Source organism: Phacochoerus africanus, chromosome 10 (genome assembly GCF_016906955.1).
Source record: "Phacochoerus africanus isolate WHEZ1 chromosome 10, ROS_Pafr_v1, whole genome shotgun sequence".
NCBI lineage: Eukaryota > Metazoa > Chordata > Mammalia > Artiodactyla > Suidae > Phacochoerus > Phacochoerus africanus.
In genome coordinates, this window is record NC_062553.1 from 38,332,449 (window position 1) to 38,357,190 (window position 24,742).

Below are 24,742 nucleotides of genomic sequence, written 5' to 3' on the forward strand. Positions count from 1 at the left end.
TCACATGTTCTGTTTGGGGAGGAGAAAATACAAACACATGATCTCAGGCCACTGTTGGGAAATGGAAGTCACCCAGGCTCATCTGGTGTCAGAAAGGGGGTAGGGAGAAACTTCCAGGAGGGAGAATTCACTCCAGGATCTTGACTGCACAGAGACTAACTCTGCGCAAGACTTCAGCTTAGAAACTTCTACTGTTAGCTTTCACAGCTCAACTGGCTGTCACTTTATGGTCACTCCAGACAGGCAGATAGATGCCTTCTCCAGGGGCTCTGGGTATGCAGAGGTCCCTTTCCTTTGCAGGTGCACTCAGGGACTGACAGAGGCTTCTAGTTAAGAGTCCCAAGAACACTGCTTTTGATTTGTCTGGGGATAAACCTGTCTGAAGCAGGGAATCTCACTACTTTATTTATTTTCAATCCTTTAATCCTCATGCCAGAGCTATACTCAAAACACTGCATAAATCCACAGCCACCAAAGTATCCTCTACCCATCTGCCAGTAACTTCTAAAACACACATTTTTCACGGAGACTTTTTTTTTTTTTTTAATTAGCAGAGCTCTTCACTGCATGCTCTAACACCACATCCCAGTGCACATTCAGGCAGGCAGGCGCTTGTGGGTTTGGCTGATGAGGCTGAGACGTCCCTGGCGCCTCGCATTCCTCAAGTGGATACATCGAGCTAACGGTATCCCTCCCATGGCTCTGCCGTGAGAAAATCACATGAAATAATGCACACGCACTTGCGCAAGACCTGGCTCAAACCCCATCAGTGTTATCATTAGTTTCTGCTTTAATTCTGAGCGTAAAAATCTTATTTTAAAATTGTAAATTAAAGCCAGATGTCGAGTGTCTTGCTATCAGAGAGCTGCTGTTATTAAGTTAGGCACCCCTGGCGATGCTCGAAGTTGCAGGCTATTTGAACAGTGTATATGATGTATGTACGTGCATAGATGAGCGCTCTCTCTCTCTCTCCCCCTCTTCCTCTCTCTCTCTCCCCCTCTCCCCCTCCCCGTCATGTGTGTGTCTGGGTCTCCAGATTTCATTATCAAAGAGGCAGAGCCCATCAGAGAACTTGATCAGCAGCCAGGCACGGTTTTTTCTTCTTGTCCTTTGTCAGGTCTTTGTTCCGCCCCTGGCTACTCTCTAACAGAACCACTTACTGGTGATTAAAAGGAGGGGACTTGGCGGCGGGGGCGGGGCCTGCGGGGCGCGGGGGCCCAGCGATTGGGCTCACCCTGCCCGGCTGTGCTTTCTTAAGTGCCAGCCAGCTGGCGTCAGCAGGCCCCCAGCAGAGGACCGATCCGCCGCCCAGGGCGTCCGCGGCGCGCAGCCCAGCCTTGCCACCGACTCTTGTTTGGCGGCTGCGGACCAGCGGACACACAGACCGACGGCAGCAGAGACCGAAGGCGAGGCGCGCGCGGCGGGAGCGCAGGGAAATCTGCAGGGCCGACCCGAGCCAGGGCCGCAGCCTCCGGCCGACAGCGCCATGGACGGAGTCGACAACGCCACCCTGCTCTTCGCCCCGTCCTCTCTGCAGCCGGACAACTACACCCTGCCGCCCAACGCCAGCAGCCTGAGCCCCGGCCCGGACGTCCCCCTCGCTCCTGCCTCCAGCGCGGGCCCCAGCCCGGCGCTCAGTGTAGCGCCCGGGCCCAGCGTCAGTTTCGGCCCCAGCGTCAGTTTCAGCCCCAGCGTCAATTTCAGTCCCAGCGTCAACTTCAGTCCCAGCGTCAGTTTCAGCCCAGGCCCCACTTTCAGCCCTGTCCCGACTTTCAGCCCCGGCCCCACTCCGACCCCGGCGCCGACGGCCGGCAGCTTCGCAGGCGGTGCGACCAGCCCGGGCCCTACCCCGTTCTGGGACACGCCGCTGAACCACGGGCTGAACGTGTTCGTGGGTGCCGCCCTGTGCATCACCATGCTGGGCCTGGGTTGCACAGTGGACGTGAACCACTTCGGGGCGCACGTCCGCCGGCCGGTGGGCGCGCTCCTGGCCGCGCTCTGCCAGTTCGGCTTCCTGCCGCTGCTGGCCTTCCTGCTGGCGCTCATCTTCTCCCTGGACGGGGTGGCCGCTGTGGCGGTTCTACTGTGTGGCTGCTGTCCCGGCGGGAATCTCTCCAACCTTATGTCCCTGCTGGTGGACGGCGACATGAACCTCAGGTACGGAGCTGGCCGTCCCGCAGGCATGATTCTTATCCCAGGCAACTGCGTTAATGGCGGTGCGTTCAAGACCGAGGAGGGAGGAAGGCGAGGCGGTTAGGATGAGGTGTGGAAGAGGTGAGAAGAAAGTGGGGGTGTTGACGCCCGGGCTTTGGAAGTCCAGGCAGACGTGAAGAGGCAAGTGTTGGAGGGGAGAAAATCTAGAGGTGCTCTGAGGGTTTTGGGGCTTCATCCACCGCTCTCTTCTCACCCTCGCTGAGGGTTGGGCTGTCAGTGCAGGTCTGCGGGCACCGGAAGGCAAAGGGAACCGGGACGTCTGAAGCCAGAACTGGAGCGAGATGTCAAAGGAAAATATTGGACTATTGGCGCCAGTTATTTCTTAAGTCGTCTCATATATGACAGTATAATCGAGCTCAATCCAACAAGTAGTATACTGCAGCTTTACCATGGCTAACAGTGTGCTTAAGAGGAGTGAAAAAGAAAACAAAAAATGTTCCTAGCTCTCAAAATCATCCAGGCTATAACCAGCTCAATATGCTGTACAAACCACAGGGAAGCAGTCCTGAGATTCTTTTTTTTTTTTTTTTTTCCTCCTGCCTGGGGCTCTTGCTTCAATGCGGCTTAGACAACCTGCTCTCTTTGGTGCTCCCCTCAGATATGAAGCAGGTTCTTCTTTGACTTCAAGCTGGGGGACCTGCCCTTTCCTCCTTTCTCCTCTACCCAATGTGCCCACGCGAGGCTCTTTGGCTCAACGCCCATTCTGACTTCTGTTCATTCCCTTTTCTGCAGCATCATCATGACCATCTCCTCCACGCTCCTGGCCCTGGTCTTGATGCCCTTGTGCCTGTGGATCTATAGCCGGCCATGGATCAACACCCCTCTGGTGCAATTACTGCCCATAGGGACAGTGACCCTGACTCTCTGCAGCACCCTCATTCCTATTGGGTTGGGTGTCTTCATTCGCTACAAATACAACCGGGTGGCTGACTACATTGTGAAGGTAAGGTCATATCTCCCTTTACACGCTTCTCGTGAGTCGAGTCCTTGGTCTCTGACCCAGGGCTGAGATGGTGAAACTTTGCGAGAGCGGTAAGGAAGGAGAGGACTGGGCACCCGTTGCATGGATGCATTTTTTTTGTTTGTTTATGCCACAAAGACAACTCCATTCCATCCAGTGGAATTTCAAAAGTAGTAGCTTTAATTAAGACACAGGTTAATTAAACACAGCATAAGAGAACTATCAGTAGTCATAGGAGGAAACAGATCATGAGGGAAAAACATGACAGTGCAATTAAACAGCCACATGTTTTCCCCTAACGAATTGTGTATTACTAAAAACCAAAGCAGGTGAAATGAAATTATTTAAATAGTTTTTGTGTTGTATTTTAGAAATACATTACTCTAGTTTTGAAAAGTGCAACTCTAATTCTGAGAAACTCTGTGGAGGGTTTCTTTGAAATGTTTTATTAATTTTCTGAAAATAAGTTTATAAATAAATAAATAAGACCATTTAAAAATGGCATCGTGGAATATAATAGAATACACAAAACATTGATTTTAAAGCACAAAACAGGAAATGCTATAACATTTGTTTGTGATGTTTGTTGTACAACTCTCAATGTAATAAAATTCATTGAGTAATTAAGAAAAAAAATAAAGCACAAAATAAAATTGGGTCCTGGATAAATAACGCAGAATATATTGCCATTCTAAATGTGTGTGTTTTGTTGTCCTTCCCCATTGCAGTATTTCTTATGGTTTCTAAAGCTAGTGAAAGGATGGGATTTCTATTATTTTGTGCAACACTTCCAATATTGCTTTATTTTAAACATTTAAAAAATTTGGAGTTCCCATTATGGCTCAACGGTAATGAACCTGACTAGCAACCATGAGGACAACAATTCCATCCCTGGCCTTGCTCAGTGGGTTGGAGATCTGGCGTTGGGGATCCGGCGTTGCATGAGCTGCGGTGTGGTTCGCAGACTTGGCTCAGATCTGGCCTTGTGGCTGTGGTGTAGGCCGGCAGCTAATTCATCCCCTAGCCTGGGAATTTCCATATGCCTTGAGTGCAGCCCTAAAAAACCAACAAAACAAAACAACACAAAAAACCTGATGCTGATGTAGCAGTAGAGATTTTCTAATGATTAGAGAAAAAATTTAAATATTTGAAAACTCAAAAAGAGTAGTAAATAGTAAATAAGAGTAAACCATAAACTGGATTCTCATTTGTGGAAGTTAAATAAAATATATAACCAATTACTGTAAAACTTATGTCCAAATTCCTTTAGACCGTGAAGAGAAAATGGGTCATCAGTGTTTCAATTATGTAGCTTTAAAAAAACATATTCTTTTGTGTTTTACTTATTCACTAAAGTAGTCTGATTATACAGATGTATAAATAAAATGTACATGTAAATATGTACAAATAAATATGCACAAGTAAATATTGTGTGTTATAAATAACATATGCATAACATAATAGATCATCTTGACATCATTAAGAACTTATTAAGCTTGGCCATTAAGGTAATACTATTAGTGTGACGGCATTACCTATACAGCCTTAGGCCTTCTAAGAGAAAGTCTAATAACCTATTTCTATGCTAAAAACGGAAAAGCATATGTAAATAACAGATAATTCAGTAAGATTGCCTAACTTTGAGCTTAAGCTGAACCTGTTCCTTAACCAGACACTCATAAGATATGCCCACATAACATTTTTATACTTTAGGAAACACTTTAAAATGAGCATTCAATAATATTGCTCACCCAAATGATTTATAATAGTTCAAAAAAAATGTTAGAGCCAGTATTTTCACAATGAACTTACCAGTTTCCTGTCAAAGCTTTTGCTATAAACACACTTTGAAACTTAATATAAGCAAGGTTTTGGAGAGTTCCTATCATGGCGCAGCAAAAATGAATCCGCCTAGGAACCATGAGGTTTGGGGTTCAATCCCTGGCCTCACTCAGTGGGTTAAGGATCTGGCATTGTATGAGCTGTGGTGTAGGTCACAGACGTGGCTCGGATCTGGCGTTGCTGTGGCTGTGGTGTAGGCTGGCAGCCATAACTCCAATTTGACCCCTAGCCTGGGAAGTTCCATATGCCCCGGGTGCAGCCCTAAAAAGCAAAAAAAAAAAAAAAAAAAGGTTTTGATTTCTAATAGTTTGGTTTCTGCCAATTGTATGTTCGTATCACGAGTACCTTATCTAATCATTATTCAGCATCCTTTAGGGTCGACTTTTTGACCAGCCCAGATAATTTTTGAATAAAATTTTAAAGAGTACATTGGAGTTCCCATGTGGTGCAGTGGTTTAAGAACCTGACTGCATCAGCTCAGGTTGCTTAGGAGGCACAGGTTCATTCCCCATCCAGGTGCAGTGCTTTCCTGAAGCTGTGGCTCAGATTCAAGTATTGGCTCAAGAACTTCCATATGCCTCAGGTGCGGCCCTAAAATTAAAAAAAAAAAAAAAAAAAGAGTGTAAAGTGTATGCCAATCCCACAGACTCAAATGTGGTTTCCTTCCAGATATCCAGGGAATCAGAAGCAGCACTTAAACAGTTCTGGATCTATAGTCTCCCTCACAAACCCCAACCCCCTCCCCACTAAAAACAAAGCCAAAACCAAAAGCAAGGTAACCACCTATTTGAAAGAAAACTAGAAGAAATTTTAGGGTTCCACCATACTATTTATGAGCCTATCTTACTTGTATGAGTGAAATGTACCAGTCAGACATCAAGTTGACATACTTTTTAATACAGTCTGTTGTTTTGTATCTAAAATCTATTATATGTAATAATTCCTAAGCATCATTAGAGATTTACAGGTGGGAGGTTTCTCATGAACAAATGAAAAAGCAGGGAGTTGCAGAATTACAAGGAATTCCCACACCCTATGTTTACATTGTTTCTTTTCTCTGACCTAATCTAAGAGTTGGTGTTGTCTTGGTACTGCTAACAATTCACTGAGATATTATGTATGTTGAAGGTTAAAAACATCAGACACTCGGTTTCATAAATTAGCCTCTTATGTGTAAAACCAGAACTAATTTTTATGGAAAACATGGGGTCCTGTTCAAGGAAAGCATTGTCTGTTTGTCCATTCTATTCATCAGACCTCTGTGGTGGGTCGGGCTCAATTCGAACTGCTCTGTTTTTTGTTTGTTTTTTTAATTTTATTTATTTATTTATTTCGTCTTTTCTAGGACCGCTCCGGTGGCATATGGAGGTTCCCAGGCTAGGGGTCCAGTCAGAGCTGTAGCTGCCGGCCTACGCCAGAGCCACAGCAACGCGGGATCCTAGCCGCGTCTGCAACCTACACCACAGCTCACAGCAATGCCAGATCCTTAACCCACTGAGCAAGGCCGGGGATCGAACCCTCAACCTCATGGTTCCTAGTCAGATGCGTTAACCACTAGGCCGCGACAGGAACTCCTCCACCATCTCATTTTTGATGGCTTGTTTATCCCATTTTCTTTTCCTAGGTTTCCCTGTGGTCTCTGCTAATGACGCTGGTGGTCCTTTTCATAATGACTGGCACTATGTTAGGACCCGAACTGCTGGCAAGTATTCACGCACCTGTTTACGTGGTAGCCGTTTTTATGCCTTTGGCAGGTTACGCCTCAGGCTACGGCTTAGCTGCTCTCTTCCACCTTCCACCCAACTGCAAGAGGACTGTGTGCCTGGAAACAGGCAGCCAGAATGTGCAGCTCTGTACCGCCATTCTAAAACTAGTCTTTCCACCACAATACATAGGTAGTATGTACATGTTCCCCCTGCTTTACGCCCTTTTTCAGTCTGCAGAGGCAGGGATTTTTGTCTTAATATATAAAGTGTATGGAGGTGGAATAGGGCACAAGCAAGATCCTCTAGACGAAGATGAAGATACAGATATTTCTTACAAGAAACTAAAAGAAGAGGAAATGGCAGATACTTCCTATGGCACAGTGAAAGCAGATAATTTAATTATGATGGAAACCACTCAGACTTCACTCTAAATAGGAAGATACACAGGAGTATCTCTCTTGCTGAAATATTATTTTGTATCTATGGTCTGTGGTCCTGTCCTATGGTTTACATAAAGAACAATTGGTTTACATTACTATACATGTAACAATTTTGATCTGCCCACCATAAGGCTGCATTGGTATATTAACCGAGCATTTTCATAAATTGCAAATCAATGTCGTAATATAACTTGCACCTGGGACTAAGTGATGCCTGAACAAGTTAAATGTGCTTTTTGGTTTCCACCAATGCCAATTTCTATGACTGTTTCAAACATTAACTCTTAGAAAACAGGGTCTTGGAAATGTAGAATTTTGATGCACTATCTTATATGAGCAAAATCGTGCTATATTTGTAAAGCATAATTGAGTTTAATGTAACTACTGTAAAAAAGTGTACTCACTAGCTTATAAATACTTGACACTGTTAAAAGTTAACCTATATTCAGAAAAATCCCCAAACAGGTCAATTAAATGATGAAAGAGAGTATTTTATGGTCAAACCTGTGTCAAATCAGAGAAAAATTAATGTATTTAATTACTTGATCTGATATGTATTGTAATGAACAGCCAACGTTTTTCTGGCAGACAAGGTATTTTCTTTTCAACTGGGTACTGATTTGGTCTTCTGTGCATTTATGTAAACACACCCTAAATCAGTTTATCTTTTGGAGAGATGAGCTGGTTAGGAAAATTTGTAGAATGACTGTCCACCCCAGAGAAGAGCAGTAGTCATCAGACCCTCGTGGTACTCAACCCTTAGAGGTCGGGATGGGAGTGGGGGAGGGGGGAGGGGGAGGAAGGAAGTTCTCTGAGGGAGAAAACAATTAGCCTACATACAGATGCCCTAGGGTGCTTTCCCTACGCACTTGGCTGAAAGAGTCCAATGCGCAGATTATCTCACAGCTGCCCTGAGAAATCAAATAAACTCTAATCTGAGATCGTAGGTATCAGACCCAAAGCAATTCCCCAAACCTTTGTATTTTTGCTCACTGGCCAGAGGCCGCCAGCCTCAGCTCAGCTTCCCGGGGCAGCGTCTACACCTAGAATAACCAGGGAATGGAGACCACCTGGCTCAGCTAATCCTGGCGATAGTTCTCTTGCTGGAATCCTGCTCACCTGGGGGCAAGTTCACTTACACAGCAGGTTTGCATGGCAAAGAAAGCCTTTGCGGATCCCCACCAAGGGGGTATCTGTGGAACATTTCCACACCCAGGAAGGCCGGGGGGCGCATCGGCGGGGACGCGGGGATAACCCGCGGGTATCGGGAAGGGTGCAAGGCAGTGGGGGCTGCTCTGCACGGTCAGCGGGGGTGGGGCAGGCGCCCGGCTGCCCCGGGGAGGCCGCCTATTTAGTGCGCGGCAGCGGCGGGAGCGGCAGAGGTGAGTTGATGGCTGCCCTGGGGGACGAGGTGCTGGACGGTTACATGTACCCAGCTTGCACCCTGTACTCATACCCGTACCCCTACCCGGCCGCCGCCAAGGACAAGCGCGCGGCGGGCGGGGGCGGCTGGCGACACCCGGACGGGGGCTACCCTCCCGTTTCCTCCTCTGACGGCGCGGCCCCGTCGTCTTTCCCGGGCTACGGGCAGCTGGCGGCCGCCGACTACCTCCACAGCTACCAGCGCGCGCAGCTCATGGCCCTCCTGTCGCAGATGGGCCCCGGCCTCGCCCCGCGACCTGGCCGAGTCAGCATTCGGGACGTGGCGGTGCAGGTGAACCCGCGCCGCGATGTCTCGGTGCAGTGCTCGTTGGGGCGGCGCACGCTGCTGCGCAGGGCCCGCGAGCCTGGATCCTGCTCCGAAGGGGCGGCGGGCGCGGGCGGCAGCGGCCTGGTCTCCCCGCAGCAGCCCCGCCGGGGCCCGGAGCAGGGTAGCTCCCCGAGCGGCGCCTCGCGGCCCATACGCTTCCCGCGCACAGTCGCCGTGTACTCGCCCATGGCCACCCGCCGCCTCGACACCCTCCAGGAAGGATCCGAGGCCGTGGCGGGCGAGCAGAGGCCGGGGGAGCTGGGGGGAGAGCGAGGGCCACCACCTGCCAGACCCCGAGGCCCCGAGGCAGGAGAGGAGTCGGCGAGGAAGACGCCCCAACCGCCGCAGTCCGCGGAGGAGGAGGACGAGGCCCAGGCTGCAGTGCGGGAGAGCCCGGAGCAGCCCTCGCCAGTGGCCAGGGCCCCCGACGCCGTGGGCGAGGGGTTGTCGCCGCGGAGCCCCCAGCCCGGCAAGGAGCGCCTGCGCTTCCAGGTGAGTCCCGGCTGGGGTACCGGCCAGGGGAGCCCTGGGGCTGCGCGCCCTCTTGGCTCGCATCCCCGCCCCGCGGCTGCTCGCGACACGTGGAGGCGCGCGCTCCTTTAGACGCAGACCGGTCTGTGCGCCTCGGTATCGTCCTTTTCCGACAGAATTAAATCGAGTGTGGTTTGATTGTTGCTGCGATCGTAAAACGTCGGCTCCACTGGGGTGGCCAAGGAAACGAATAAGAATAACATTCATATTCCGAGTGTATTTTGCTGTCTAAAGCCCTGTCCGCGGGCGTGTAGTGCTGTGTCAGTTCCTCATCATTGGATGATCTAGGAGGAGTCTCAGAACGGCAGAAGGTGAATTTCCTGGAAAGGAGAGTTAATCCTGGGGATCCCGCTCACATTTTCGAATTCACTGTGATAGAAGCCATAACAATCGACTCCTGGGGTCCTGGTCGGGTTCTTTCCTCGCCGTTAAGAAGAGCCTCTAATAGAAAATCTAGTAGGACGGCTGGAGCATTTGGGCTGTCATGCATTGCTGTCTGAGAGCAGCTGGCTTGGAGGGCCCCTTGGTACTTGCCTGAACTCTAAAGGGCCGGAACACACTGAGCGAGTTGTGGAAAGGCAGGTAGTAAGAGACCTTGAGGAGCCCTTTGTGGGGGGGGGGGGGGTGTCTCTCTTCCCAGCTCCCCAGGGGTGTTGAGCGTGGGTGGGGCAAGCGAAGGAAGAACCCATCCAGAAGTTTATACACAAGCCGGAGTTGCTCCAAACCATGTATGATCTTCAGTCTTGACCTTCCTGGACTTCAGTTTGCTCCCCTGTGAATTTGCTCTGTGATGCCCCCAGTTGCTTCCAATTCTAAAGGCCTAACTCTGAAAACTTGTTTATAGCTGGTTTCTTACTGGAGGGAGGAAAAACTTAAGGTAATAACTACTTTTGTTCACATGAAGTATGAATTACAGCTTATCCATACTTTTGATTCCCTCTTAGCACTGTTTGGTGGAAATTTAATTTGCATAGAGAATTTATTTCAAGGTGTTCATGCTAGATCATTCTAGGATGCAGCGTCTTACTCCTTTTCATGAGTTTAACCACTTTGTTGGTTTTTGTCCTAAGATCAGACCTATTTCATAGAGAAATACTCCTAAAAAAACCCAGGTTCAGGAACCCTGGATGCTTGGCTTTCCCCTTGCCTGTATGAGGAAAAACACCTGCTTGGTAATCTGTTAATTTGCTTCATGAACCAAGCCAATCTGGCACCTGAACTTTTGTGGCCCCATGCTTTTCTGCTTGATTAAACCATTAGCATCCCTAATTACTACATTGTAGCGACTAACTTGAACCTGATTCTACTTTCCTCCATGATTTGAAGTGGCCTTGCCAGTTTTAAGGGTCCCCTACGTCCTTTCCAAGCTTCTGAGGTGAAGGATGATTCAGGGGTCCTGTTGGTTAAATTCTGCTATCCTTTGCTCAGTTCTTAGAGCAGAAATACGGCTACTATCACTGCAAGGACTGTAACATCCGATGGGAAAGTGCCTACGTGTGGTGTGTCCAGGGCACTAACAAGGTAAGAAACACCCTTTAACTGGCATCATTCAGACAAAAGGCTCAGAGGGTTTTGCTTTTTAAGTTTTCTCTCCCGTCACAGGTTTACTACAAGCAGTTTTGCAGAACCTGTCAGAAGTCTTATAACCCTTATCGTGTGGAGGATATCACCTGTCAGGTAAATGGAATGTTTGCATTTTTTGTGTCTTGTGTCTTCACTGGGTAGTGGTCAGAAGGTTTGGGGTACTTTTCTACCTGTAAAAATTTTATTTCTACGTCTGGCATAAATTCCTAGTTGAGATTTCAGCAAAGGTATGATGCCAGAGGATGTACCTTATTATTTTTTTAATATCGAGGTATAGTTGACTTACAATGTGTCAATTTCTGCTGTACAGCAAAGTGATTCAGTTATACATATATATACTTTTTTATATTTTGTTTCTATTATGGTATCTCTCAGGATAACTGATGATAGTTCCCTGTGCTTTACAGTAGGATCTTGTTTACCCGTTCTATGTATGATAGTCTGCAATCTGCTAACCCCAAACAGTCTGTTCATTCCTCTTCCCCACCCCCCACCAACCCCCACCCCCGGGGGTAGTTTCTTGAATGTATTTTCTAAAAAGCCTAGGTTCCCAGTGATCTGAGGTTTTGATTGCTTTCTGGGAGGAGTTGTTGGAAACAGGGCCTTTGTGTTTAGTTTCTGCCCTTGCAAACCTTGTTAACCTCTTGTTAGCATCTTTTAGAGACCATGACCTCACTTGCGATATGGAAGGAAGTTTGCTCTATGTGTGACTCAGCCTAATGTAGGAGAAAGCAAACTGGGGTGGGGAGGAAAGAATACATTTCTACTAACATGAGGTGGTAAAGGTTGATGATTTTAACATGAAAATGCATTTTATGAAGCACATACCCAAGTTAAAGTACTTGGAGCATATTTTTAATTTTTTTTTTTTTTTAGGGCTGTACCAGTGACATATGGAGGTTCCCAGGCTAGGGGTCGAATTGGAGCCAGAGCTGCCAGCCTACACCACAGCCACAGCAACACAGGATCCGAGCCATGTCTGTGACCTACACCACCGCTCACAGCAATGCTGAATTGTTAACTCACTGAGGGAGGCCAGGGATTGAACCCGCAACCTCATGGTTCCTAGTCAGATTTTTTTCTGCTGTGCTATGATGGGAACTCCCTATTTATTTATTTATTTATTTTTAAGTTTACATTTTTGCCTGAGAGTTCAGAACGGAATTTGTTTCAAAGTAAACCTGAGTTGCCCAGCTTTATGGCGTTAAGGGGTTACATGCTGCTTGTCAACTAAGCACTGCACTGTGATGAGATAGTGGAAGAGGGAAGAAGTGACTGAACTTGCCTGTTGGCACACAGCTAGGGGAGCTGGACTTGCTGGTGGAGAGCCTAATGAGTGCACTTGACTCAAGCTCGGCACTAGAAGCATGAACGCTGTAGGGTGGTGGAGAGAAACGAAGTATGGACAACTTAGACCAACCCAGATCTTGGCCATAGTAGGGGGTCAGAGATCTAAAAGAGAATGCGCTGCTCTGGGCTCAGCAGCGGCGCCTCTGCTTTCTGCCTCAGCTGAGGTCCTTAGCAGGTGGAAGGGCCAAGGTCAGCCACGGATGCCAGGCCTGCTCCTGGTCCCTGGCCTCACGCCTTGGCTTTTGCCTCCTGTGTACTTGTTCTCCACCCTTCAAGGGCAGGAAAAGATTTCCTCTTTATTTTTGTATATTAAAAATTTTTTTTTTCTTTTCTAGGGCCGCGCCCGCGGCATATGGGGTTCCCAGGCTGGAGGTCCAATCGGAGCTGTAGCCAGCGGCCTATGCCAGAGCCACAGCAATGCAGGATCTGAGCCACGTCTTTGACCTACACCACAGCTCACGGCAATGCTGGATCCTTAACCCACTGAGCGAGGCCAGGGATCGGACCCGCAACCTCATGGTTCCTAGTTGGATTCGTTAACCACTGAGCCGTGACAGGAACTCCCAGTTTCCTCTTTAAATTGTTTCAAAAAAAACTTTCACACTTGAGAACTGAATTCCATGCAACCTGGGACCAGGACTACGTGACAAAATGCCCTATTCCTCCTCTCCCTGTCGTTGCCAGGAAAGGATGCAGCCAGAACAAGATGAGCACAGGACCTGACTTAGCGTGCAGTCAGTATTTGAATGAACTAGAAAAACCATTTCAAGTTCCAGGACCTCCACCAAGGGTTTATTTTCTGTGTGTACCTGTCGCTGTGACTTTTTTTTTCTTTTCAGAATTGTAAACTGACTAGATGCTCCTGCCCAGTAAAACTTCGCCACGTGGACCCCAAAAGGCCCCACCGTCAAGATTTGTGTGGGAGATGCAAAGGCAAACGCCTCTCCTGTGACAGCACTTTCAGTTTCAAATATATTATTTAAGCGAAAAGCAACAAACCATAAACCCTGGTCCTACTGATCAGGTGCTAAGGGAGCAGACAAGTGAGCCTTTTTCCATGCTCTTCTCCTTTCTCCCTCTCCCTCCTCTAAATACTTCACGAAAGGCTGTATTTGACAAAGCTGTCAAATAAAAGCATTGCAAAACAATCACACATGTTGTGTATGATCCTTAAACTTCAAGCTTGTGTTGACAGTCTGGCCTGTCACTTTAATCCTTGTCCATTGCATGCGGCACAGCCAAGGCTCCAAACTAAGTCACTTTGAGAAGAGAGTCTGGAGGGGCACCCAGATGTGAGGTTTACTGTTTGGGGGGCCGGTAGGGCTGTTGCTTTGAAGTTAATTGAATGAAAAGCCATCTATTAAAATGAGCATTTTTCTAGGGGAGGTGGAGGCAGAGCCAGGCCTTGCTGTCTGAGGAGGCTGGGGGTGGTGAGTAACCGGGTCAGAACCCAGGGTGGGGGTGGGAGGGTGGCTGGCCGGCTGTGGGGAGGCGCTTCCATGTCCACAGGTGACCTCACTTTAGTAGGTAAGCTGAAGGAGAACTGGGGGCTTGCTAATCAGTGTCACAGATGTGGAATAGGTGGCTAAGGGCAGCTTTAAGATGTTAAATCACTTCAGGAGTTCCCGTCGTGGTTCAGTGGTGAGCGAACCCAACTAGCATCCATGAGGACTCGGGTTCGATCCCTGGCCTCCTGCGTGGGTTAAGGATCCGGCGTTCCTGGGAGCTGTGGTGTAGATCACAGATGCGGCTTGGAGCTGGCATGGCTGTGGCTGTGGCATAGACTGGCCGCTGTAGCTCCGATTGGACCCCTAGCCTGGGAACCTCCATATGCTGCAGGTGCGGCCCTAAAAAGACAAAAATATCGAAAAAAAAAAAATGGACTTCAGCTGGCAACTCGTTAACAAAAACCCCACAGGCCTCCTAAATACATTGAAAGACTGAGACCGCTTTAGCCTTCTTGTGGTTATGGACGTGCGGTTCTGTAAGTGGGAAGTGTTTGGCGCCATCTAACACAGGGATTCTCCCCTGTGACTGCACCTAATAGCATCCTCCCCGATTACTGGGAAAACACTGAGATCCCGCACCAGCGCTCTCCTGGGGGTGGGGGTGGGGATGAGGGATCTAATGAAATCAGAGTTGAGGGCTGTTGGTTTCCAGGTTACAGAAACCATATAATTGGAACCAGTGCTAATGATGCCTCCTTCCAACGTACTAACCCATTTAAGTTAAAACCTTAGGTCATTACTATATATATAATATATAGTCTAACATCTTAGAAGCTTGTCTGTAAACAAATTCGGAGAATACATTTGAGGTCTCTAGAACCCTGATAGCAAGGGGAAAAGACCCTATAACCAAATGGACCTCGTAAGGGTTTTGTAAAAATGCATCTTCTCAGGCCCCTCTTCCTACTGAATCACTGTCTGGAGGTGAAGCATTTAATAAGCACCTCCAGTATTGCTTATGGAATTGAAGTGTGAAAATTGCAGTGGAGTCGCCTTGCTCTCTCTCAGTGCAGAAAAACCTGGCTGTGGCCTCCGCCTTGATAAAACTTTGAGTGTAATGGGTGGCTGGCCTGTAATTCTCGCATAAAAGTTCTTCTATCTGGTATGGAAGAGCTACCGAAGTGCCTGGTAGAAAAAAAGGATCTGACTTGGGGAGGGCAGGGAGGGTTTGCCTAAAAAATGACACTACAGCTGCACTGAGGTTTGGATGAGTTGAATCAGGTGAAGAGGGGAAGGAAGAAAGGACTTTTCCAGATGAAGCTAACATATGCAAAGGCCCAGTGGTAGAGAAAGCCAGGAGGCCATGGAGGTAGGATACTCTGGAAGACAGGGATGGGCATGATGACAGGTGCAACTGGTAGGCTCAGGATGGGAGGACTTGTTGGACCTTATACTTAGGATGGCTGATTTTTTTGATTTATGCTTTTCAGGGCTGCACCTGTGGCATATGCAAGTTCCCAGGCCAGGGGTCGAATCAAAGCTGCAGCTGCCGGCTACACCACAGCCACAGCAATGTGGAATCCAAGCCGAGTCTATGACCTACAGCACAACTCACAGCAACACCAGATCCTTAACCCACTGACGGAGGCCAGGGATCAAACCCCCATCCTCATGGATACAGTCAGGTTTATTGCTGCTGAGCCACAACAGGAACTCCAGGACGACTGATCTATTCATCAGTAAGAATCCTTTGAAAGGCTTTTTTTTAAGGGCTGAACCTGCAGCATATGGAAGTTCCCAGGCTAGGGGTTGAATTCAATTGGAGCTGCAGGTGCCGGCCTACACCACAGCCACGGCAATACCAGATCTACGACCTGCACTGCAGCTTACGGCAACGCTGGATCCTCAACCACTGGGCAAGGCCAGGGCTGGAACCCAATCCTCATGGATACTATGTCAGGTTCTTAACCTGCTGAGCCACAACAGGCACTTAAAGCTGCGATGGGGCACAGTGACAAACAGATTCACGTTTAAAAAATAATCACTGGCAGTATGGTGGATGCCTGTAAGCCAGTAGTCTTGCAAAGATCAGGTAAAATGGTGGTGGGGGTAAAGAGAAATGAAGGATAGGAACTCTAGGTGTAGGTAATGGTGATATTTTGGTCCAACATTGTTAACCACTTATTCGGGGGAGGGGTAGGTACAGGGATTGGAAACTGATCTGCATTGCTTTGGTTGCTGTGACATAGGCTGGTGGCTATAGCTCCGATACGACCCCTAGCCTTGGAACCTCCTTATGCTGTGGGTGTGGCCCATTCTAGCAATAAGGCACTGTCCACCTGCATGTATAATTGGAAATTTACAAAATGTAATTTTCTGAGAGATCGATCCAGAGGTTAGAAGGCAATACCACAGAATACTGAGCTGAGTGTCAGGGGATCCTTGTTTTCTTTTTAGTTCTCACATTTGCTAAAGTGACAGCGGATTACTTTGAAATTTAAAAAGAACGCCATAAAGTACAATAATAACTTCACTGACTGTGCTTGCCCCTGATGTTAGTGGACAAGCCGTTCCATGGACCCACTGGAGGGATGCTCACTCTGGCTCTGGTGAGTTTGTTCCAGGAAAATGCGTGACTATTTCCTAAATCTATCACTAGAAGCAGAAAACACTTTCTAAATTGTGTAAAAACCCTTTGGCTTTCTGGTTGAGAAGCAGCATGGAGAATCGCTAGATCTCTTTTGCTATTTTGCAAGCTTATTGTACATAAATTTAGTGGGCAAAAGAAAAAGGTATGAGCAAAAACTGGGCCCTGATTGGAACAAAATAAGGTGTTTAAAATTAAGCACCTGGTCTATTTTATTAATAAATGCAAACTTTGGATCCAAAGGACAAGGAGCAGAGAAGCATGGGTTTTAAGAAAATGCGATTGCAGGAGTGCCCCTTGTGGCTCAGGGAAAATGAATCTGACTAGTGATCCATGAGGACTCAGGTTCGATCCCTGGCCTCAGTAGGTTAAGGATCCGGCGTGGCTGTGGCTGTGGTCTAGGCCAGAAGCGACAGCTCTTATTTGACCCCCTGGCCTGGCCTAAGACAAAAAAAAAAAAAAAAAAAAAAAAAAAACAGAAAAAAACAGAAAACAAGAAAATGCAATTGCAGAAGCACAACCCCAATGACTTTATATCTGCATCTTTCTCCAGATGTATTTGATTTTATTATTAATGGACTTAGTTGAAACTTCCTTTCTCCCATTTACCTGTAACTATTTGGGAAAGTTTGGTCTGGGTAATTAGTCAACTAAATGTGTGGGCCCCTTTGAAGGAAAATCGTTTTTAAAAATAATGAAGGCAACAATTTTCCAAGGTCCTGAATTATGCATGCTCTACTCATTCGTCCTTTCTCAAAATACAACGCAAACCAACAGCTACAATGCTTTTTATTTTAACAAAAAGGATATAAGGAGGGTGAGAAAAAGAAGGGGTGGTAAGATAGGATGGAAAGGGTGGCGTGTCTCCGGACACCACCCCTCTCTTCCTGCCCCGCACCCAGAAGTTATTCAATAATTTAAAGGACACCATTTACAGTACCAGAACACCAGCAAAATAATTGTTTTTGTTTTTTTTTTATCAGGGTCAAAAAATACAGTGATTATGAATGTGCTGTGACCAGTTACAGAGTCTTACAGGTAACGTAGCTCTAGTCAGCAGTCCGACGGCGTGCACAGTGCCCTCAGGTAATGCACTTGAGCATAATTACATTTCTGGCAGGGTCCGCACCCCCAAGGGAAGGCAAAGCTAAGCATTTCATGTCTACATTCTAAACTCTGGAACCCCAGAGCCCAGTTTCAGAGAAGAGTCACAGTGGATAAGAGATGCATATAAAAAATACAAGGTGTTCCTTTCAAATCCGAGGAATTGTGGGACTACATTCATTTCTTTTACAAAATGCTATTTTAAAAAAAGGACAGAGGATCCAGTTCATGTTTATGCTACAGGCTTGGACAGTGAATAAGTATATTGCATGTTTTGGTAGTCAGTCTTCAGGCTTCCTTTTTTGCCTTTCCCCCACAGCCCCAGGTTCCTTTAGGGTGAAACATGTCAGTCCTGGATAAACATATAAAAATGCCTTTGCATCTCTCTCCTTGAATTCTGCAGACTCCAGGGCCTGCCAGTCATATGTTCTACCATCAGTGACCACAGTTGTTTCTTTAGCTTTGTCCACCTCTTCTTGTATAACAGTGCATTGCACAAATGTACAAGAAAATACTGGTTTTAATCTATACAGTTTCTATAATAATTATGGAGTAAAATAAGTTAACTTTTCTAATGAGAAGAGCTGACAGGCAGCATACATCTTTATTTTACATTTTTAAAGTCTCTGCAGGCATCTACTTTGGTTAGTTATCAACAATCGTAACATAAGCACTGATCAGAGAACTGAGCAGCATTCCAATAACGTTAACAGATATATTATTTCTTTTCGAAAGGCTGGGAAAGCCCAGTTTTAAAATATTATTAAAATGTCCTAACATTTACACACTATGAAGAGTTAGATCTAATAAAATAAAATTTTTTCAAAAATAATCTTGCAGTGCTCTTTTAGGCATGCTCTGAGACGTTATCACCAAACATCCACACCTTGAAAATAGGACTATCACGTATCCACGCATCTCAGCTCATACACACAATTCCTTATACAGACCAAAAAAAAAAAAAACAAAAACAAAAAACCCCAAAACACCCACACCCTTATCCCACATGTGGAAAAAAAAAAATCAATGGTTTTTGCACATAAGTCTGTCTGTGTCTGTCTATCCGACTGGATGTTCTTCATCTAGATGATGAAGCATCCACTGTAGTTTATGCTCGTGACTGCTGGAAACCCAAGCAGCTTTTGCAGGTCTTCAGCCAAAATGAACCAGCCTCGATTTCAGCCTCATTTCACCTGCTTTCCAAAGTCTCCATATTAGAGGCCATTATTGCAGACATTCTTAGACTTCTTTTCTTTCTCCAGAAGGTAACGTATTTATATGCATCACTTTTAGCCCTTTTCTTTTCACGTAGTTAATTAAAAAAATTCTTTCCTCATACAGTTATTGTGGGAGGTATTGGCAGCTGTTAAACAATTAGTTTTTTTCCCCCCTTCAGAGTTCTGATTTTTGATGTTCTTACTTTTTTATCTTCCTAAAGTTTGACATTAGTTTACACGGTGGTTGTGGATGCTGCCAGAAAAAGTCATCAGTGAGTTGCAAGGGTCCATAAAAGGTGCTTCTTAATATTCTTAATCATTTTCGGTTTAGTCTTCCCTAAATTCCTGAAATTTCTCAGAATCCAGTGCTCACCAAACTTCCGATTGGTTTGCCCTGTGCTAGGAGTTGGTATGATTGCACCATGCGGAGAGACTCTCTGATTTCTAGATTGAGTTCCATCAATTTGTAGTTGGCTTCTGACATGTCCAGGTCAGAGCCTATGACCGCAAAGCTGCCTGTCTGGCCCAGTGTCTGGTGATGAAAATAGATGTGCAACAGTGTCTGGACAGGGTCATCTTCACAACTGCCAAAGATGTCATTGGGCCAGAGAGATCTGAAAAATACACAGTGTTTTTTAAGTCCTGAGATGCAAAGCAATTACTACTGAAGATTAACTACCTTTACGTGAATACGTATAAAAACAACAAAATTTCCTTATCAATCACTGAGGATCTTTTTTAACATTTGGGCAAATATTATTGAAGGTGTCACCGAGCGTGAACAAACTCTAAAATTGGTGTCACTTCATTGATAACTGTACAAAATAAAGTCATGTTTTCCTTTCACAGACTATTGGAATATCAAATTGAAAACCCAAATCCATTCATTGTAAACTCCCCATTCAGTATAAAGACATCTCCTATAAATGCCTTCACATTTTACCTGAAAGCTTTGACTTGTACCACAGCTGATATAAATTCCTTATTTTTCAAAGTTTCAATTAAAGAATGAATGGCAGTTTCTATAGTAGTTTGTGCAGCTTTGGAAATGTCAATTTCTTCATTTTCGGAGGCAGACTCGGCTTCCTTGAGGATACTTTCCAGCTGGGCAAGTTCCTCTGACATGTTGAAGACCTAAAACACAGAAATAGACCTGAAAAGATCGATGTGTACATTCAGAGACAAAAAGGGCATGGACACGGCTGTGAGGCTACAGCTGATGGTGGTGGTAGTTTCATTCAAAAATGATTTTTAATTGTTAAACGCAGTCTTTATGGGCAGTTAATATTTCAAGTTCTCTATTCAGTTGGAATAATTTCAGCCACTAGATAGTCGTCTTTAAATACGTGTGAGAAAACAACAGATTGTCTTAAATATAATGAATGTTAATGGTAATAGGTAAAACAGGTTTCAACCAATGTTTATATTGGCGTTAACATGTGATATATATATATACACACACACACACACACACACACACACGCACTTCATCTTGGATAGTAAAAAATTCCTTTTTTTTTTTTTTGTAACAGTAGGCTTAGAATTGTGGAAGGATCATGAAAAAAATTTTTGACAGTAATGAGAAGTCTTTGTATTATAAAAGATTATTTACCCAGGGTATTTTATATAAACCAGTATAGGTATTTTTTTTTAATAAATTTAACCATTTTAGAAAATGATCAACTCAGTGATGGTACCAGTGGTTGACAAGTGGGAAAAAGACTAAAGTCCCTACTCGTAACATGATTTCTAACATTCGCAGGGTTCTTGACCTGTTTATTCTTGTGTTACTAGAACTATAGAAATACTATGTGGCCCTCTAAAGGGGTTTCATAATACAATTTTGTCTTTATTGAAGGGTTGTGCTTTACTCGATTTTTGATTACAGATGATCTAGCGCTGCTGCTGTGACCTTTAAGGGCTTGAACCTTTTAAGACTGCTGGATATCTGCTATCAGACTTACTACAAGGTCCTGAAATGGCACACCATTTCAAAAACCAATGAGGGTTAAGTGGAAGAAAAAAAAAAAAAAGATTCACCATAAACGACTTTTGATCCAAGCGCTCCTACAAAGAAATAAGTATGTATATATTTTAATTTTCTAGACTCAGCTACTAGTACCTGGTGCAACCGAATATTTACCTCTGCTTCGTTTTTTATTGTGTTTACTTGGTTGATAAGTTTACAGTAGGCTTGAAACAGAAGCAGCAATTGAAAATGCAATTTGTATAACCTTCGGCAGAGCTCCAGTTCCTAGAAATAAATAACGTTGAGTTAAATGTAGGTGTTATTTTCCATACATGACTAGACAACATATTTCCAATAAGAATTTATAAGTAAATAATTATGTTAAATTTTGTCCTGGCATTGTTTCTGCAGTAAGCAAGTTAATATGGTGTGAAGTTGATGAAAGTCAGGTGAAAAGGTGCTCTGAAGACTGGGATTAAAATCAACATTTAAAGATTATTAAAATCATTTTTAGTGTGAAGCACATTTTCATATTAGAGAATTTTTCAGCAGGCAGTAAACAGAATGCTTCAAAAAGGAGTCACAAGAACTTAAAACTTTAAATTCATAATGGAAAGAATTTACAAATGCATACACTCTTGCCATGCTGAGATGTACACCTCAGCTGCATTTATCAACAATTGCTTGATAATGCAAAAAGTAAGATGCTAGATAACCTCTCACCTAAAAAGGAAGAACACTTTTGTCTTTAAAATGAGTTCCTTTTGCTCAAAAAGCCACTTTGTAATCTCATTGGAGCAAGACAATGAAATTAACACACACACTTGGATTTTTGAAATTAAGAAATTTGAAAGGAGATGTGTTAGAGATGTGCAAAGAGGGAACTGCTAGTTGTACGTGTTAATTGTAAGACCTCATTATCTTTGGAGGACCGAAACGTTTCATGAATCAGGGCTATGCGAAACTGAAGCACACACTACTTTTAAAGCAGTCCATGACAAAACATTGCTAGGTCACAAATGGCAAATGAAAACCAGTTTGTCTGACACGGATAAGTCGTCTATAAATTAAGACAGGTCACTTACTGCTAGAATTTCCATTTGCTAAGCAAGAAGGTGATCAGGTCACAAAAAATACAAAGGAAGAAAAAGACCAAGAATTAGTGTAAGAAATCATTTTAACTAGGGTCACAGATGTCCCAGGCAAACTGAAGCACATTCAATTTGAAGAACATTTAATTACACCCTCAAGAAAAATGGATGATGCTGTTTCCGGACTCAAACGTTTTAGACATGTACTGTAACAATCCAGGGTGTTTTTAACTCTTTACCAAATAACAGCTGAATTACATTTTAGGCAATGGTTTTATTTTTTTGTGTGCAAAAGCTACACGGAATAAAATCAAAGTAGTGGGATTGTTGGAAAGTTGGCTATTGAAAGTGGTCTTCTATTTCGGTTTTTATAGCCTTTCCAGGAAAAAAAAAAAAAGGAGGGGGGGGTTAAATGTAGTCAATTTCTAAAACTTTTAATTAGAAAATATGAAATAAGCTGCAGGAAAGAATTGGCTTATAATTTTATATAATAAGAATTTGCCCAGGAGAGGATTATCTCTTGTGTGACTCATTCTAGGTCTCCTGCCATTTTACTGTCTAATTAAGTCCTACGTTGCCATAATTAGTGCTGAATCAGAAAGTAAATTATTGAGAGCAGTTGTGTTTTAAATTACATTCCGAGTGTAATTTAGCTCAACCTCAGACATTCAGCCCAACTGGGTTTGAATCTAAGGAGATAATGTAAAATATACAGAGATACATCCAGGTTTCTGGACTATTTAAACATTGTTACGTTAAAACATCTACTGCAACTTCGGCCTAGTCTCATTAATGGAGAAGAATGACTTCTAATTAAAACAGCAATGGCCATAATGTAAATATTGCTTCCAAGAGTCCTTTCTCAAATCTGCTTTTCTAAATAGGCTCCTCTGAAGAACTGTTTGTATAACGTTTATTCCTATCAATTTAGAAGGGATTTGCTGAGCAAAGGTGAACTTTAGCTCTGCACTGCTTACCATAAACCATGTAGATGGTCATTCTGCGAAGGTTAGTTGAACACAATCCCATGTCAAACATATTAGCATATCTACATTTCTGAGGTTCTACTTCATCCAGTTCTATGTGGAAACTAACAACTAGTTGAGTTTTCAGTACTTTTTTCACTGCTATTAGCATAAATTAAAACTGACTCTGTAGGCATATATCTAGAGCTTCACTTTGGGGTGTAATGGAAATCACTGATAAAGTTTTATGACCACAACTGTAGGAAATAACACAAACATAATTGATTTTCATAGCTCTGAATGATCAGAAATCACGTCAAATATGCTAACACTCTACACTTAAAAATGCTGCTTTTTAAGTGTACTGGAGTTCGCATATATAGTCTTTTCATTTATTTTTATTTTTTATTTTTTTGTCTTTTCTAGGGCTGCACCTGCAGCATTTGGAGGTTCCCAGGCTAGGGGTCTAATTGGAGCTGTAGTTGTTGGCCACAGCCACAGCAAAACGCCAGATCTGAGCCGCGTCTGCGACCTACACCACAGCTCACGGCAACGCTGGATCCTTAAGCCACTGATCGAGGCCAGGGATTGAATCTGCAACCTCATGGTTCCTAGTAGGATTCGTTAACCATTGAGCCAGGACGGGAACTCCTTCACTTATTTTTAAATAGCTATCAGATTGCTTACTATGCAAAAGACTCTAGCGGTACACAAGGACAGAAAGTCCATAATGTGTAAAAAGGGACCCCCCACTCTCAAGGAGCTGAGTGTGAAAGAAGAGCTAAGTCATAAAAAATAAATGTGCAGGGCTTTTTCAGTTTTCACTTAGTGGAAAGCCTCAAGATATATTAATTGACATGGGCTCCTGCGGGTGGAACTCATTTTCTTCAAGGCAGAAGGGATATAAGAAATCACTTAGTCTAGCCACCTAATTTATATACAAGAAAAGCAGTTTGTTAACCTGCTTAAGCCAGAGTGGCAAAGGCAGAATTGGAACCAAAGGATCTAATTCCAGTCTGGGGTTTTTTCCCTGTCTTGCCTCGTTTCTTTCTTTACACAGATGATTTGACAACGTCTTTGTAAGAAGAGCAGGATTTGGAGTCAGCCTTCCTAGGTTTGAATCTTAATTCTATTTACTTACTGATTTTAGATAAACTAGCTTCTCTGAGCCTCAGTTTGAATTTGCATGTATTTTTAAATATTGATCGATTGCTTATTACTTATCCTCATTTGCGTAATGGGAATAATTACAGCATCTACTAGACAGAGTTGTAAGGATAGAGACGATGAATGCAAAATGCTTAGCACAGTGCCCAGCAAATAGTTAACATTTATTGAGAATATATTGTCATTTTCTCAACATTTCAGTTTTGTGAAATTTCCAGTTTTTATTACAATAGTACGATAACTTTTATAGTGACTAGACGTCTTTAGCAATCTGACGCTGAAAGATTAGAATTGCGCTGTCAAATGCAGAGGTTGTTAATTGATTAATGCACCGTCCCCCATTGGAAGTTATGCTTTCCACTAGAGTAAATTTGCTGGTCTTAATTTTATTCTCTCTTAATGGAATGTTATATGTTCAATAATAGAAAAAATACATTTCTATTATTTTTACTGGATTTTATACTAGCAAACTCTGATTTATCTAATCAGAATTTCACCTTTGGAGAGGCTAGTATGAATGTATATCACATTACTCAGGTTTGCTTTCCTGACCAGACAATTTATCTGTAGAATGAACACAATTTTTAAAGAGGCAGATGCAACTTAAAGTCAACTTGGACTGTCCAGATATCCATCGAGCTTATCTACTGAATGTTATTAAGCTTCAGTCACAAGCTGGCCGTTCATTTTTATTAAAGTGAATTTTTCATTACTAAGCCAATATTTCACTGAACCTAACTTTTAGAGAGATCGTTC

At 44.3% G+C, this 24,742-nt stretch overlaps 3 protein-coding genes across 7 annotated transcripts in view; 2 read left to right on the top strand and 1 right to left on the bottom strand.

Moving 5' to 3' along the window:
• Nucleotides 1–1,216: 1,216 nt before the first annotated feature.
• On the top strand, nucleotides 1,217–7,657 carry SLC10A4 (solute carrier family 10 member 4). Its single transcript, XM_047798711.1, has 3 exons — nucleotides 1,217–2,157; nucleotides 2,947–3,157; nucleotides 6,642–7,657. The coding sequence occupies exons 1-3, from the start codon at nucleotides 1,487–1,489 to the stop codon at nucleotides 7,152–7,154; spliced, it is 1,395 nt and encodes a 464-aa protein (XP_047654667.1). The 5' UTR covers nucleotides 1,217–1,486; the 3' UTR covers nucleotides 7,155–7,657.
• An 871-nt stretch (nucleotides 7,658–8,528) lies between these two features.
• On the top strand, nucleotides 8,529–13,526 carry ZAR1 (zygote arrest 1). Its single transcript, XM_047799014.1, has 4 exons — nucleotides 8,529–9,405; nucleotides 10,873–10,965; nucleotides 11,047–11,121; nucleotides 13,218–13,526. Exons 1-4 carry the CDS (start codon nucleotides 8,554–8,556, stop codon nucleotides 13,359–13,361), a joined length of 1,164 nt encoding a protein of 387 aa, XP_047654970.1. The 5' UTR covers nucleotides 8,529–8,553; the 3' UTR covers nucleotides 13,362–13,526.
• Nucleotides 13,527–17,229: 3,703 nt separating this feature from the next.
• Nucleotides 17,230–24,742, bottom strand: part of FRYL (FRY like transcription coactivator) — a 309,775-nt gene continuing 302,262 nt past the window's right edge. For 4 of the 5 annotated variants that reach the window (XM_047799032.1, XM_047799030.1, XM_047799031.1 and 1 more), the window contains 4 exons: nucleotides 21,849–21,866; nucleotides 20,938–21,048; nucleotides 19,738–19,928; nucleotides 17,230–19,408 (listed from right to left, as the gene is read on the bottom strand). In XM_047799032.1, the coding sequence (XP_047654988.1) occupies nucleotides 19,150–19,408; nucleotides 19,738–19,928; nucleotides 20,938–21,048; nucleotides 21,849–21,866 (579 nt within the window). In that variant the 3' untranslated portion in view covers nucleotides 17,230–19,149. The remainder of the gene's footprint in view (nucleotides 19,409–19,737; nucleotides 19,929–20,937; nucleotides 21,049–21,848; nucleotides 21,867–24,742) is intronic. The other variant, XM_047799033.1, reaches the window with a different exon arrangement.

Coding starts and splice junctions, on each gene's coding strand:
- SLC10A4 (XM_047798711.1), top strand. CDS start 1,487: ATGGACGGAGTCGACAACGCCACCCTGCTCTTCGCCCCGTCCTCTCTG. Junction 2,158..2,946: donor GACGGCGACATGAACCTCAG/GTACGGAGCTGG, acceptor CCTTTTCTGCAG/CATCATCATGACCATCTCCT. Junction 3,158..6,641: donor TGGCTGACTACATTGTGAAG/GTAAGGTCATAT, acceptor TTCTTTTCCTAG/GTTTCCCTGTGGTCTCTGCT.
- ZAR1 (XM_047799014.1), top strand. CDS start 8,554: ATGGCTGCCCTGGGGGACGAGGTGCTGGACGGTTACATGTACCCAGCT. Junction 10,966..11,046: donor GTGTCCAGGGCACTAACAAG/GTAAGAAACACC, acceptor CTCCCGTCACAG/GTTTACTACAAGCAGTTTTG. Junction 11,122..13,217: donor TGGAGGATATCACCTGTCAG/GTAAATGGAATG, acceptor TTTTCTTTTCAG/AATTGTAAACTGACTAGATG.